Below are 15,248 nucleotides of genomic sequence, written 5' to 3' on the forward strand. Positions count from 1 at the left end.
TGATGAGGAGAAATGTCTTCCCTCAGAGGGTTGTGAATCTTTGGAATTCTCTACCCCAGAGGGCTATGGATGCTCAGTCGTTGAGTATATTCAAGGCAGAGATCGATAAGATTTCAAGTGATATGGGGATAGTACAGGAAAGTGGAGTTTAGGTAGAACATCAGTCATGATGGCAGAGCAGGCTTGAGGGGACAAATGGCCTACTCCTGCTCCTAATTCTTATGTTCTTAGACCAATGGTTCCCCCTCATTTTTATGGGTACGCGGTCCATTTAACGGGCTGCACAGCCCATTCATAGTTTTGCGCACATGGAAAATTTCACATTTGAAAAGCCGGTCCTGGGCCGTGGGACCAGCTGAGAGGAAACATTGCTGCAGACCAGTTGAGAAGGACGAGGAGGGATAGTTTACCATTGTCTTTGTCATTATAGGATGGCATTTGTGACTTTGAGATTAAATGACAAAAGGATGATGGTGTAAGACAAAAGAGGATGATAATGGTGGTAAGTGAAGAAACACAAGATGGGTCTAGAGGAGCTGTAAATGGCAACAGCAGAATTGTTACCAGCAGCTGCTGTCCAAAAAAAGTGAACAGTGGTTCTGATCTGAAATTGTTGAACCCGATGTTGAGTAGAAGGCTGTAAAGTGCCTAATCAAAAGATGAGGTGCTGTTCCTCAAACTTCCATTGACCTTTATTGGAATATTAGAAAAGGTAAATCTTGAAACTGTTTCCTTATCCATAAGAATATAAGAAATAGGAGCAGGAGTAGGCCATACAGCCCCTCGAGCCTGCTCTGCCAATCAATAAGATCATGGCCGATCTGATCTTGGGCTCAGCTCCACTTTCCTGCCTATTCTCCATAACCTTCGACTCCCTTATAGTTCTAAAGAATCTCAGCTTTGAATATATTAAATGACTCAGCTCCCACAGCTCTCTCGGGTAGAGAATACCAAAGATTCACGAACCTCAGAGAAGAAATTCCTCCTCATCTCCGCCGTAAATGAGTGACTCATTATTCTGAAACTATGTCGCCTAGTTCTAGATTCTAGATTCCCCAACGAGGGGAACATCCTCTCAGCATCTACCCTGTCAAGCTCCCTCAGAATCTTGTTTGTTTCAATACGATCACCTCATTCTTCTTAACTCCAATGAGTACTGACCCAATCTGCTCAAGCTTTTCTCATAAGACAAGCCCTTCGTCCTAGGGATCAACCTAGTGAACCTTCTCTGAATTACCTCCAATGCAAGTATGTCCCTCCTTAAATAAGGAGAACAAAACTGTATGCAGTACTCCAGGTCTGGTCTCACCAAGACCCTGTACAGTTGCAGGAGGACCTCCCTGTTTTTATACTCCTTAAATAAGACGACCAAAACTGTGTGCAGTACTCATTCCATAAATACTCTGTGACCCCCTCCATGGCATACTTAGTAATCCAATACCTAAGCCAGGCATGTCTGTAGCCTACGCGCCACTGTTAATGACTGACAATTTTTTTGCGCCCGCGCCAATATGATTCCTCTAGTAAATACCCATTGTTACCACCTTTCAAACAATTTTTTAATCTTTAAGATTTACCTTGAATTCCCATAGTCTTAAATTGATTTTTTTCCAATCGATCATTGCTTTCGAGACATTTTGGCCAAAAGCGACTTCCTCGTTTATCCCCATCATCTGCTACAAAGAGAGGCAATACTCAATTAGACAACAGACAAGTGTGGATTTGCAGTTCTTGCTAGAAGGACAGCAGATATTAGCAACCCCTCATGTTCAGCAACATGAACAGCACAACATGCCACAAAATATGAATACATTGCCAGCAACCTCATGACTTTATCATCGGGGCACACCATCCCATGTCGAACAGGAGTTCCACCTGTTCGAGATGTGGAGCTTCAGCAGAAGTTTCTTTGCCTCTCTACAACCAGTCAAACCAGTTTTCTTATTTCCAGTTATCATCTTTTAGCTGTCCACCAAGTCTGAGTTTCCTCAATGTCTTTACAATGTATGTTTTTAGTTTGAAGTGATCTACACAGGACAGCTTTCCCCAATGCTAGCTGCCTTGATGTCTGAGCATCTAAGTCCAATGCTAGATGCAGTTGATTCATCAGCTGCTTCAGCCAAGTCTTCATGTGAGAGCTTTGGCAAAGCTGTGCATGCCTTGTGGGTGACTTTCCTCCTCCAAGATAGTTAGTGACTGGTCAGTGTAGACTCCGATTAATAGATTATGGATTCTAAGGGAATCGAGGGATAGGGGGATCGGGTGAGAAACTGGAGTTGAGGTCGAAGATCGGCCATGATCTTATTGAATGGCAAAGCAGATTCAAAGGACAGAATGGCCCACTCCTGCTCCTATTTCTTGTGTTCATAGAGAATTCAGCCTTCAAAAATGATATGAGTGGAAAAGATCTTTTGCACCAAGGTTCTTCGTTGTCATAGCTAGCTGCACTACCCGGTTTCATATTTCACAACACAGTCGAGTTCTGATGGTGCGAAGGTTGCTGGGGTTCGGGGCATTTCAACAAAAAATAGCACCATTCATCATGTAATTTCCATTCAAAGACTTTGTTGGGGGTGGGCCGCTCTGGCTACATTTAATCGGCGACTGGCAGTGGCACTGGCTGATCCAGCTGGTCGGTTGTGTGCTAGTGGTTGTTGAGCAGCACCCAGGCAACAGATGAGGCTTCAGCTTTTCTGACTCGAGCAAATAAAGGCCATCTAAAAAGTTAACTCTTGCCAGTGTGCTTGTTGAGCAGCAGCAAGTGGTTTAAGCAGATGGTCTGCAAATCTGGGTGGCCATAATCTCCAAAAGTGCACCTCCCTACTTCACCATTGTGAATTTTGTTGCTTCCTGCCCCAGCCATATTCATGGCTTCTGATTGAAGCTGACAATTTGGGTCGTTTTATGCTGTGGATCAATGTTGAGACTGCTCAGATACAGGATTTCTTATCGCAGCAGCAGAGAGAGAAACCACTTATCTCATCAGTCTCTATTGAATTTGATCACAGATTTAATCGTTGAAAGGTTGGCCTACTAACCAGTTGTATATCTTGAGCCGATCTTAAACCAATTATTCCTGAAAGCCATCTACAGAGCTTACACCTGGAACAGTCTTGATACTTTCACCGACCTTGCTGCTAACTATGACTTCTTTTTTTTTTAAAAGAAAATTTATGTTGAATCACAATCTGATCTGACCCCACTTTCAGTAAGCACTCTGCTTTCTATCTGATGGATACTGCAGTGAAGACCAATAACCAACCTCGTCATTTGTTCATTTGTTTTTGTTGAATGGAAGCATTCTTCATATACCCTATAATTCACCCAACTGGATGTACTGCATCTCTAGCACAAGGATTTCTTTGTACAACAATGACATGATCTTGCCTTTCTCTTCTCAAAAGAGCTCCAAATGCTTTCATTTAGCAAGAGAAGTGAGAGTCATGTGAGTGACGTACTTGCATAGCATCAGGCACTTATTACAGAGGTGGTGGTCTTGTAATCCTCTGGGCTTACACTCCTGATGTATGGGGAAGACTTCCATTTCAAGAATGAAAAACAGACATATTTACTTCCTTAAAAGGTAGTATGTCTAATGCATTAAAATTATGCTGCACAAGTTGCTGAAACACTTCTGTGGGCAACAGTAGATTACCATAAGTGAGCTTTCAGAATAAATAAATTATGTAAAATGTGAAATCATCATTGGGAGCCAAATTACAAATCAATTAGAGATTAGTCATAAACTGTAATTGGTTGCAATGCAGTACATTCACCTGAGAAACTTCTTCAAAATGTTCTCGCTTTAGTGGCCCTCCAGTTTAATGTTAAGTTTTGTTGGTGCTAAGTCTTGGTACAAATGTGTTTTAGTTGGTCTATGGCAATGTCTGGTGGTAGGGAGGGAATACGATTGAACCAAGAACTCCTGTGCTCATGCGAGATGGGGGTGGGGGGAGCTGTGGGTCAGAGTCGATGAGGATTCCAGCTTCCAATGATTGTCCAGTGGAAAGTGCATAAATGTTGGATGAAGACATGGTCAACGAGCATGCTGGCACCCACTCTTGGCGCAGCCATAAAGAAGTCGCTCGGGCACATTATCAGAGGGCTGTTTGAATTATACCCCTGCATAAGGAAGGTAGCATGGTGGTTATGTCTCGGACTAGTCATAAGAACATAACCTAAGAAATGCCTGTTCCGCCATTCAATAAGATCATGGCTGATCTTCTACTCAACTCCACTTTCCCGCACTATCCCCATACCCCTTGATTCCTTTAATATCCAAAAATCTATTGATCTGTGTCTTGAATATACTCAACGACTGAGCCTCCACAGCCTTCTGGGGTAAAGAATTCCAAAGATTCACCACCCTCTGAGTGAAGAAATTTCTCCATCTCAGTCCTAAATGGCTGACCCCTTATTCTGAAACTGTGACCCCTTGTTCCTAGACTCCCCAGTCAGGGGAGACATCCTCCCTGCATCAGCCAGTCAAGTCCTGTAAGAGTTTTGTATGTTTTAATGAGATCACCTCTCTCCTAATCTCTAGAGAATATAATTCCCGCCTACCCCACCCCACCTTCCCAGGAATCTGGTGAATCTTCGTTGTACTCCCTCCTTGGCGAGTATATTCTTCCTTCGGTAAAAAGACAAAAACCAATACTCCAAGTGCGGTCTCACCAGGGCCCTATATAATTTCAGTAAGACATCTTTACTCTTATACTCAAATCCTCTTGTAAGCAAGGCCAACATACCATTTACTTTCCTGATTGTTTGCTGTACCTGCATATTAACTTTCAGTGATTCGTGTACCCAGGTCCCTCTGAACACAAACGTTTCCTAATCTCTCACCATTTTAAAAATACTCTGCTATTTTATTTTTCCTACCAAAGTGGAGGAATGCAGAAAACGTGAGTTCAAATACTGCCATGGCAGTTTGAGAATTTGAATTCCAAATATAAAATCTGGTACCAGTAAAAGTGATCATGAAGCTGTCGGGGTGTTGTAAAAGCCCAGCTGATTGATTAATGCCCTTCAGGGAAGGAAACCAGTCTTGCTGGTCTGGCCTGTATGTGACTCCAGTCCCATACCGATGTGGTAACCTGCCCTCTGAAATGGATTATGAAGCCACTCCGTTGTCTCTAGGACCAGTAGGGATGAGCAATAAATGTGGACCCTGCCAGCGCCGCAGACAGCCCAAGGGTCAAAAAAATATTTGGTGGGGGGTGCGGAATGGAATTTGTGATTTTCATTTTATTTAATGTATGTATTTTACGACTGATTTATGTGTTCAAAACAAATAAATAAACAATGAACTAGTGCGTGGATTGGGTTGAACTTTGCCTTTTGTTGAAATGATTTAATATTTATGTTTGCATGCCTTCATGTTCTTGACTGCCTTAGAAATGGCATATATACTGTATGTGTTTTAGTAAATATCCTTGTTCCATAATTGAAATAAAATGTACTTTTCTAGCTTGGAATGTATTCTGCTTCAATTAACATGCTAGGTCTAATGACGCTGTCAGCTGTGGCTCAGTGGGTAGCACTCTCACCTTTGAGTCAGAAGGTTGTGGGTTCAACTCCCATTCCAGTGACTTGAGCACAAAAAATCCAGGCTGACACTCCAGTGCAGTACTGAGGGAGTGCTGCACTGTCGAGGTGCCGTCTTTCAGATGAGACGTTAAACCAAGGCCCCGTCTGCTCTCAGTTTGACGCAAAAGATCCCGTGGCACTATTTCGAAGAAGAGCAGAGGTGTTCACCCCGGTGACCTGGCCAATATTTACCCCTCAATCAACTTTTTTTTTAAATTATCTGGTCATTATCACATTGCTGTTTGTGGGAGCTTGCTTGTGCGTGTTGCCTACATTACAAGTGTGACTACACTACAAGTGTGACTACACTCAAAGTACTTCATTGGCTGTAAAACGCTTTGAGACATCCGGTGGTTGTGAAAGGCGCTATATAAATCCAAGTCTTTATTTTGTTCTAATAACCACTGGACATTTTATTAAGAAACCCATTTCAGTGTTGATTGAGAGTAATGTTCATATCCAGTCTAGAAATGGCCTTGCTAGCAGGTAATATTTCCCAAGTACCAGTAAGGGTGTAACTTTTTGCATGTTTTCAGAATATCCAGGTTATTTAAGGATTGATAGGTCTGTTAGCAGTCCTAGAGTTCAAAATATTATAAAAAGGGCACAAACACATTTATTTACCTTTACCTTATTGCAATGAATTCTACCTGGCGTGTATGTTTGTATCAGTGAGGAACAGAAGAACCTCCATCTATTCTGTAGGTCAGTTACACTGCAGATTTTGTCAATTCAGCACTAGATTCATATTACATTGACAGAGTATGTAGTGTAACTACATTTTGAGACAACAGATCAGAGACCTGATTGACATAACTGGAAGTGGTGCAAGATCACCTCCAAGGTAGCCGTAAACCGTTTTGTTGAACCTTTTGCTACTGGAACAGCTGTTGGAGTGATGCAGTTAACCTGGCACCCCATAGCTATAGAAACGAGAAAAACCAGCTCCAGAGCACTATACCGAATTTGGTGAGGGCAGGATTGGGTTCAGCTGTGAAGCTTTCCAAGGTCAAATAGCCTGAAGAACAACAAAAGAATTAAGTGCAGGAGTAGGACATTCGGTCCCTCGAGCCTGCTCCATCATTCAATATCATAGCTGATCTTCGACCTCAACTCCACTTTCCTGCCTGATCTTATTCCTTGGAGTCCAAAAATCTATCTATCTCAGCCTTGAATCTACTCAATGACTGAGCATTCACAGCCCCAGTAGGTCTCAATAACTTTCAGTAAAATGGCACAGTCCCATCCAATATTTTGCTCTAAGCCCATTCCCAGGCTGAGACTTGTACCTCTGCATGCACAGAGTATTAAGACATGGAGCTATGCCTGCAACTCCCCAACTGGTGAGCTTCTGAGTTCAATTATGCTTCAGTGGAGGGTTGCCAAGTGCAGGCAAGAGACTTCCTCCCCAGAAGATAAGGGGTGGGGCGGGAGGAAATCTTAACAGACCATCAGTTCTATTAACTAGCTCAACTTTTGTCGGGCTATACCATTCCTTGTATGGCAGTTGGGCTGACCATGTTCCAAAAACCAATTTCTTGCTGATAGAGTGAAAAGAAAGAGAATTACGAACTGAATCCCAGGCTGGTTAATATCTCCCAGCTGGGCAGGCCATGCATGGAGACTGAGGCACATAAAGCTGTAATTCTGCTGAAGGCCACAGGTGAAGTGGAAGCAGGCTTCAGGTGACCTCCGGGCCACATTGAGAGAACCAATACACTATCTGATTCTACTTGGGGGATGAAGGCCCCTTTGTGCGCCAAGTGCCTTATTGACCCAACATTTTCTCTCCGGGCTTTGAAATTGATCCCATGTTGCCTCCCAAATAATCAACATTTCATATATAAATGTCATCTGAGCAGCTGTTTTACATTGAGTTCTGAGAGTCATTGAGACATTTGATGGTAGTTTTGTTTTGCTTATTCAGGGAGAGTTGGTGACGGCCTCAAAGGCGATCATTGAGAAGGAATACCAGCCACGGGTAATTGTGAGCACTGCACCAAATCCCTTTAACAAGCTGACGGACCGTGAACTTGATGAGTACCGCAAAGAAGTTGAACGCAAGCAGAAGGGGACTGAAGGCAAGTTCCTAATTATTCAGTCGTTTTGAGGAACATGTCATTTCATTTCAGCTTGTTTTGGGTTCATTTATACATTCGGTTAAATCTGATTTTATTCCATAATCCAAAAATAGCCTGTTACTAAGTGATGTAGCCTGAATGAGAAATACAATTATGTACACTACATCCGATTAAAATGCACTCCATGCTTACAGATGCAGCTTACTGTTGCATCAAATGCACACTTTTATTTTCATTCACACATTCAGTCCCAATTGCAGCTGCTTCCTGTTTTTAAAAAGACATCAGCTACATCTGACCTTGTAAATCTGTGTGAGGAAAGGTCCTTTGAGGACACATGCCGCTAATGGATCTGCCGACAACCGGAACAATCCTTGCGGTATCACACACTACGTCAGATATTTAGAACGACCAGGGAGATCGTGCCACCAATGCTAAGACCCAGTTTTTTTTTTTACTAAATTGGACTAAAGGAGGAAAAAAGTTGAAGATAAAGAAATGTTTTTGAATTGTGAAATTTGGACCAGTTTGGGACGGTTTTGGTTGTCAATGCTATCACTGCCACGGAATAACACTGTTCATCCAAGCAGAGTTGCCATAATGTGGACCAAAGGTAGTTTTTGATTTGATGTCACAGAAATGCTACCTCAAAACCTCAATGTGGAGAGAACCATATAAAAAAAACCTTCCCTCTGGAACTTTCAGTTGAAAGTTAGTTTTCTGGTTAACCAGTTAAGCAATTTTGAGATGAAGGCCCCTTTGTGCGCCACTCCTCTCGTAAACAACAACAAGTTAAGCTATTTGTCCGCTCCTCGTAAACAGCAGAGATGTCGCAAGTCCAGAAGAGGAAATGTCTAGCCCAGCGGAAGCCTTGGCCATAACATTTTTTTTAAATTATCACTTTTTCCCTTTGTTTAGCTGTTGCAAGAGCTGAAGACTCAAACTGCACCAGTTCTGTCATACCCCCACTGTAACCACGCTGAATATATTTTCAAACTGCTCTGCATTTCAGCTATTATATAAATGGAAAATGCTGGAAACATTCAGCGGGTCAGGTACCATACGTGGAGAGAGGACAATTACCTGCTGTCTGAGAAAGTGTTTATGATCTGAACTTGCTTAACTCGATGTAGAAGCCGGAAGGCTGTAAAGTGCCTCAAGCTTGCACTGAACTTCATTGGAACAGCATAGGAGGCCGAGGACAGAGAGATCATAGTAGGATGGAGAATTAAAGTGGGAAGCAACAGGCATACTTGTGGACTGAATGGAGCTGTTCACCTGCTGTATTTCAGCTGTCTGTTTCGCAAGACTGAATTTTTTTCTTTGTGCTTCCCCTGTGCTTTCCCTCCTCCCCTGGGGACATTTATTCCTTCCTGGGTGTGGATTTTTGGGCACTAGGTGGCCTCCAGTATGTCTTCCAAGTAAGCATTCTTCATGAGCAAGCCAAGCCAATCAGTGGGTTCACTGGAACTCATCAAGAATGTCAAGCCATTTGACTGCCGTGGACATCACTGTCACACCTGATCCTGTCCTCGTCTAATGTCCATATGTGGGCATCTTCCAGTACAGGATGCTGACTGCCAATCAGGAGCAGGAACCATGGTGGATTTTCCCTCCTTAAGCAAGGGTGCTCAGGCTAATTGTCGTAGCCGTGCCAGGAGAGAACTCCAAGGTCTAATCTGGGACTTTCCCGGTTTGTATGGCACAGATACACCCTGCATTAATTAACTGAATTGTCAAAAGATTCTTGTGCCATTGCACTTTTTTTAAGTACTGTTTTCGAAACATTTTTACACAGTCTTGATCTTTTTGATGGTAGTAATTATAGGTTAGATGTGTGCTGGCAAGAAAGAAGAGAAAAGAAATGAAGTGGATAAGATTTATTAAAGTGCTACAGCACGTTAACATTACTGGGTTACGTGTAATTTGTTTTTGAGAAATATGTTTGCCCAAACAATTGAAAAGTAAAATTGGCGGTTTAACAAGGTTTCTGCATTATCAGATATTAAATCTATGTAATTTGGGAATTATTGAGGAAAATGAGAAGCAGGAGAATGTAGGAAGGTGGTGAGAAGGTTGGGAAGAAAAGGCAGGGAAACGACATCAGTAGGGGATGGGGAGAGAGTGTAAGCTACCCTTGCATTTGCCAGGGCTGGGAAAAAATCCCAATGATGGGGAGACGGAGGGCATTCTTAACCTTCCAGGGACCCCAATTTCTCTCAGTTGGGGGAAGGGAGGTGTCTTGCCGATTGCTCCCTGATCTTTTTCTCATTGCAGGAGGTTTGTGGGCCTTGAGATGGTTTTCTGTGACCTCTCTCTATTTTGAGGGAGGGAAAAGTTAGGGGCAAAGACATTCAAACACTGTCCTGGCAAAACATGACAATAACATCATTCTGGTAAGCAGTTGATCATAAACGGAAATGTACCCAAGTTTGATCACTTTTAACGTCCAGTTGTAACTTTGGTGTAGAACCATCTGATGGCTGGGATATGAAAAGCATTTGGCTCTCATGGACTGTTCATTATTGCATGTGTTTTTAAAACCTGTAATGTTACACCCACTTTAACCATGAGATCACAACACAAACTACCTGCATAACAGGTACTGCATGGAATGTTGCAACCCACCTTTCATTTTCAGTATATACAATATAAATTACACCAGGCATGGTAGTGAGATTAAAATAGATAAATGTAGTGGATCTGTTTGGGGAGAATCCCAGCTCATGGTTGAACTAGTTAATAAATCTCAAGTCCCAGTAGTTTCAATTAATCTATCTATCCGTCCATCCAAATTAATAAGTTTTGTGTCTGTGTGAATGTAGTGTTCTTGCTTTCACATTGGTCTGTGCTTATTGTAAGGTATTACTATCAACGTGGTTCCAAGTTGAAATGAAACCATGGTGCTAATCCCATTCCATAACAAAACACAGTTTCTAATATTTAGCCATCACCCCCTTATTTATTGATTTTGATTGGCAGGAGGTGGGGAGGAGGTGATATATGAAGTTCTTTGAACCAACCAAAGGAACGTTAAGTGATGTAGCAATAGTTAGTTATAAAACTAACCTTTTGGTTGTCATTGTAAAAAATCAAGAGATCTGTTAACCACAGACATGAACTCCAGTAAAAATAGATTGAGAAGGATCCATTATACTTTTAATAACCATGTATATGATCTGTAAAGTTAGTGGTGTACTTCCTATTTGGCAAAGCTTTATTTGCATGAACCTGTTGTCTTATCTAGCTGAGAATGCTACAGCTCACATTGGTGAGGTCTCGGCGAAAATTGAGTTCACTCGAGCGCACCAGGAATGCCCTGATGGCAAACCAGATGGCGTGGCAGTTATACCGCAAATGCACCGTGTCCTGGAGCAAGTGACTATTACGGAAGTTGTTCAAAGCCAAAGTCAGCCCTCCATGTATGAATCTGTACATAACCAAGATAACGCAACTGAAACACAATCTCACACCAGCCAAGGAAGCGCAACAGAGGCTGAGTCTCATTACAGTCAGGAGCAGATCTCTGGTCGGGAACCTCCCTACAGTGTAGGCCAGGTGTCTGAGCAATCCAGCCCAGAACATGTGGATAGAGAAGAATCTCTACACAGCCAGCTACACAGTGCCGTTGTCAGGGCACTTACCACTTCTGGTGACCAGATTTCGTCATCTGACCCTTCAGGTATTGGCCAGCGGGGTAAGACCCAGTCTTTTTGAATGAGGAAACGCAACTCTCTCTAATCAAAAACATTGGGTTCCTCAACTTGATTTATCTTTGTCCCTTGACGTGCTGAATCTTCACTGTCACTGACATCTGTCTCTCCATTCTCTTGATCAGTTGCTGTGTAATGTCTGGTTGCTCAGTGGTGATGTGAGTTTGTTCTTTACGGGCCTGGGTTTCCTCTTGCTTTGTGCGGCTAGACAACTGAAATTCTTGTCTCAATTTGAGAATATAACAATCCCTGAGCACTCTTGGTTTCCTTGGACCCTTGAAATGATTCTCACCTCCTGCCTTTCTCTGCATGCAGTAGATTTTAGGGAAAAAAAAGTGGTGGTGACATTAATCTTCAAAATGCTGTTGTGATTTTCATGTGTTTTTCAGGTAAGGGTTTACAGCAAGGCCAAAGCAAGTTGTCGATTTGGCTTGGTTGGAGTGTTTTATGTGACATTGTTTTGGGTATGCTTGTGCTGGCTAGTTTACATGCCTGTAATAACTTGCAGAAGGATCGAGAATGCTCCTGTGACGTCTACTATGACTTGATAAAGTAGGCTTTTTCCAACCACATCACTTTGTTAATTGAATATTCGCGCAGAGCTGAAAACTCCAAAAATCGCTAGAGCCCACCTGTTAAATCTTGCTGGTGAGATTGTCAAATGTAACGTCACCTGGTGCAGTCTCCTGATCCTAATGTTGGCAGCTCTACTAAGGTAAGCATCGTGGAGACTGCTAACTGCAGATGAGCACACGCGCTACCTTTAACACTCACCTCTGGTTTGGGGGAAAGGGTGCAAAGTATTTTTTTGAGTATCTCTCCAGTCGAGCAAGTTGCAGATTGGCACTTGGGGAAAGCTTTAAGCCTTCATTTAATTTATTCCTGTGCCAGCTAACCTTGCCGGGAGTACCAGAACAACAGAGGAGGGTGCTATTGAGGAGGGGGAATCTCGTTTATCCACCGGGCTGCTGTCCACCATGGTGGATAACCGAGATTCTGCTGCTGTCCAAGATCTAACTGAGAATTAAGAGGACAGCAAGGACCGTGCGCCTGTCTATAGCGGAGGCTGTCAACAACAAGAAACTCTTATCATCTCCTTGTCTGCAACCATGGTGCAGAAAATTCTTCAAAGGGTTGACCAATTGTACTGAATGTAAACTTTTTTTTTTTATCTTGTTTCCTTCCCTCTTGCTCTCAGAGCTTTCAGAGCCCCAGTCAGAGGAGTTAAAAGTGAACGACCAACAGAGTCCCACAGACCACACCCCTACCCGCACTCCCCCCAGCACTCCCACAAAATTAGATGATGGTAAGATGCACCGAGCAGTTAAGGTTGTGTAGCTGTAAAGCATGATGGTTTGTGATTGTGGATTTTGATGAAGTTATTTGTGTGTGTGTGTGTAACTATTCAAGAAACTGTCTGCTTTGTCTTTTAATTGAGCAATAATGTACATGAAAGTGTGCATAAAATCACTATTTATTTGGGGAATAGCAGGAAACTGATAAAGGCAGCTGTGGAGCTGGTTCTAAAATTGGCAGATAATTAAATTCCTGTAGACATTTCACCTGCTAACTGGCAGATGTAGCTTCAGGATCAGTGACATGCTTTGACTTAACAATTAATTGTGAGGTGTTGTCACTTTTGAGTATTGCTGATTGAAATAATCAAAGTACAGTCCCAAAATATAAGCATCTAAAGTGTGAAGAGTATAATAATGCACACCCTCTTGTTCATTGCTGCTATTAGATTACACCTCTCTGTCAGAATCTTTAGCCCAGCAAAGGCAGTTGAGACTGAGATTGACTTTTTTAGGGAGGGTGGGGAGGGCGGGGGCAGGGGGAACATAGCTGGATAAATATGTGGTTAGGAATGGGATTTAGGTTCCAGAGGTGATCAACTGCTCCCCGGGATACAAGAGACCCTATGCTGCTGGGCAAAGAGGGCAGGATGATATAAAACAATGGCGATATAAGGGTAGATGAATTGTCTGCAGCTTTGCTTAATCGGAGTCAAAAACAAAAGGAATGTATATATTTATATAATGCCTTACTATGGGATCAGACATCTCCGTTTTACACACTAAGTTACAGGGGTTTTTGTAGTTTAGTGATTTTGTTAGTTTGACATGGCGTGCTTGGGAGGAGCAGGTGACTGTGCCTCTGGTTCCCAGAGCTCTCCACCACTGGGGCTTTTCCTCACCTCATGTCTGGATCTGTTGTCGACTCATTGATAAAAGACGCCGACTTGCATTTATATAGCGCCTTTCATGACCACCGGACATCTCAAAGCACTTTACATCTAATGAAGTACTTGTTGAAGTGTCGTCACTATTGTAATGTAGGAAACGCAGCAGTCAATTTGTGCACAGCAAACTCTCTCAAACAGCAACGTGATAATGACTAGATCATCTGTTTTAGTGATGTTGATTGAGGGATAAATATTGGCCCCAGGACACCGGGGGATAATTCCCCTGCTCTTCTTCGAAATAGTGCCATGGGATTTTTACACCCACCTGAGAGAGCAGACGTGACCTCGGTTTAACGTCTCATCTGAAAGACGACACCTTCATAAGAACATAAGAAATAGGAGCAGGTGTAGGCCATACGGCCCCTCGAGCCTGCTCTGCCATTTAATAAGATCATGACTGATCTGATCATGGACTCAGCTCCACTTCCCTGCCTGCTCCCCATAACTCCTTATCGCTCAAGAAACTGTCTATTTGTCTTAAATTTATTTAATGTCCCAGCTTCCACAGCTCTCCGAGGCAGCAAATTCCACAGATTTACAACCCTCCAAGAGAAGAAATTTCTCCATCTGTTTTAAATCTCTGTTTTAAATGGGTGGTTCCTTATTCTAAGATCATTCCCTCTAGTTCTAGTCTTCCCCATCAGTGGAAACATCCTCTCTGCATCCACCTTGTCAAGCCCCCTCATAATCTTATTCGTTTTGATAAGATCACCTTCGACAGTGCAGCACTCCCTCAGCACTGCACTGGAGTGTCAGCTTAGATTTTTAGATGTGGACTGAACCTACTTTTCCAAATGCAACCGAAATGTCGGGATTTCTCCAATGTCCTACTGTAAGATTGACAGAACTCCCGGAGAAACTGTGCAAACGTCCACTGACCATCTTCTGCAGGATTTGATTGCTATAATTAGTAAACAACTCCATTATCGTTGTATCATAAAAGACGTACCAGCTAGACCTTGGTCTTGTTTTATCTAGAAATTCCTGTTATGTAGACAAACAAAGCAGCCATTCTCCATAAATAACTTCCCACAAACAACAATTCGAATGAAAAGTAATTTTTTGGGGCGGTACTGACGGTACTGATTGAGGGAGGAATGTTGGCACATAGAAGAACACTCTGCTCCATTCAATAATTGCAGTTTAATGTTCAACTGACCCACTGAAACCGGCAGGCAGAACCTTCCTTTAATGTCTCTTCCATAGGGTACACCCCTAATAATGCAGCACTCCCTCTGTACTGCACATGAGTGGCAGTAGTCCTGGTGTGGGGTTCAACCCAGAAACCAGAATGCAACCAGCTGAGCCAAATTGAGAGACACGAGAGCAACTGGGTGTGAGAAAAGGCCATTTCAGACCATCGGGCCAACTCCACCTGAGTCTGTGGATGATTATTCAACCTTAAACTCGTATCAGCACCTATAGTTTCCTACTTTAAGGAACCCGCAAGTTCTTTTCTCTCATGTCATGGCGGGGGGGGAAGAAATTAAGCAATGCTATTAATATCTCTAACTCTCAATTTCCTTCGCATCAATGGGGAAGTATTTGTGTCGAACTGTCTGTCAGATAATTAGGTGGATTAGTCTCCCCTTATCGAGTGGATCGTATGTATGTGGGATG

The 15,248-nt window shown here is 42.8% G+C and overlaps 1 protein-coding gene across 3 annotated transcripts in view; it reads left to right on the forward strand.

Moving 5' to 3' along the window:
• Positions 1-15,248, forward strand: part of add1 (adducin 1 (alpha)) — a 169,955-nt gene that overhangs the window by 146,601 nt on the left and 8,106 nt on the right. For all 3 annotated transcript variants that reach the window (XM_070877743.1, XM_070877749.1, XM_070877753.1), the window contains exons 13-15: positions 7,517-7,670; positions 10,918-11,352; positions 12,582-12,689. In XM_070877743.1, coding sequence (XP_070733844.1) covers positions 7,517-7,670; positions 10,918-11,352; positions 12,582-12,689 — 697 coding nt within the window. The remainder of the gene's footprint in view (positions 1-7,516; positions 7,671-10,917; positions 11,353-12,581; positions 12,690-15,248) is intronic.

This window comes from Pristiophorus japonicus, chromosome 1 (assembly GCF_044704955.1).
Source record: "Pristiophorus japonicus isolate sPriJap1 chromosome 1, sPriJap1.hap1, whole genome shotgun sequence".
In the NCBI taxonomy this organism is placed as follows: Eukaryota; Metazoa; Chordata; class Chondrichthyes; family Pristiophoridae; genus Pristiophorus; species Pristiophorus japonicus.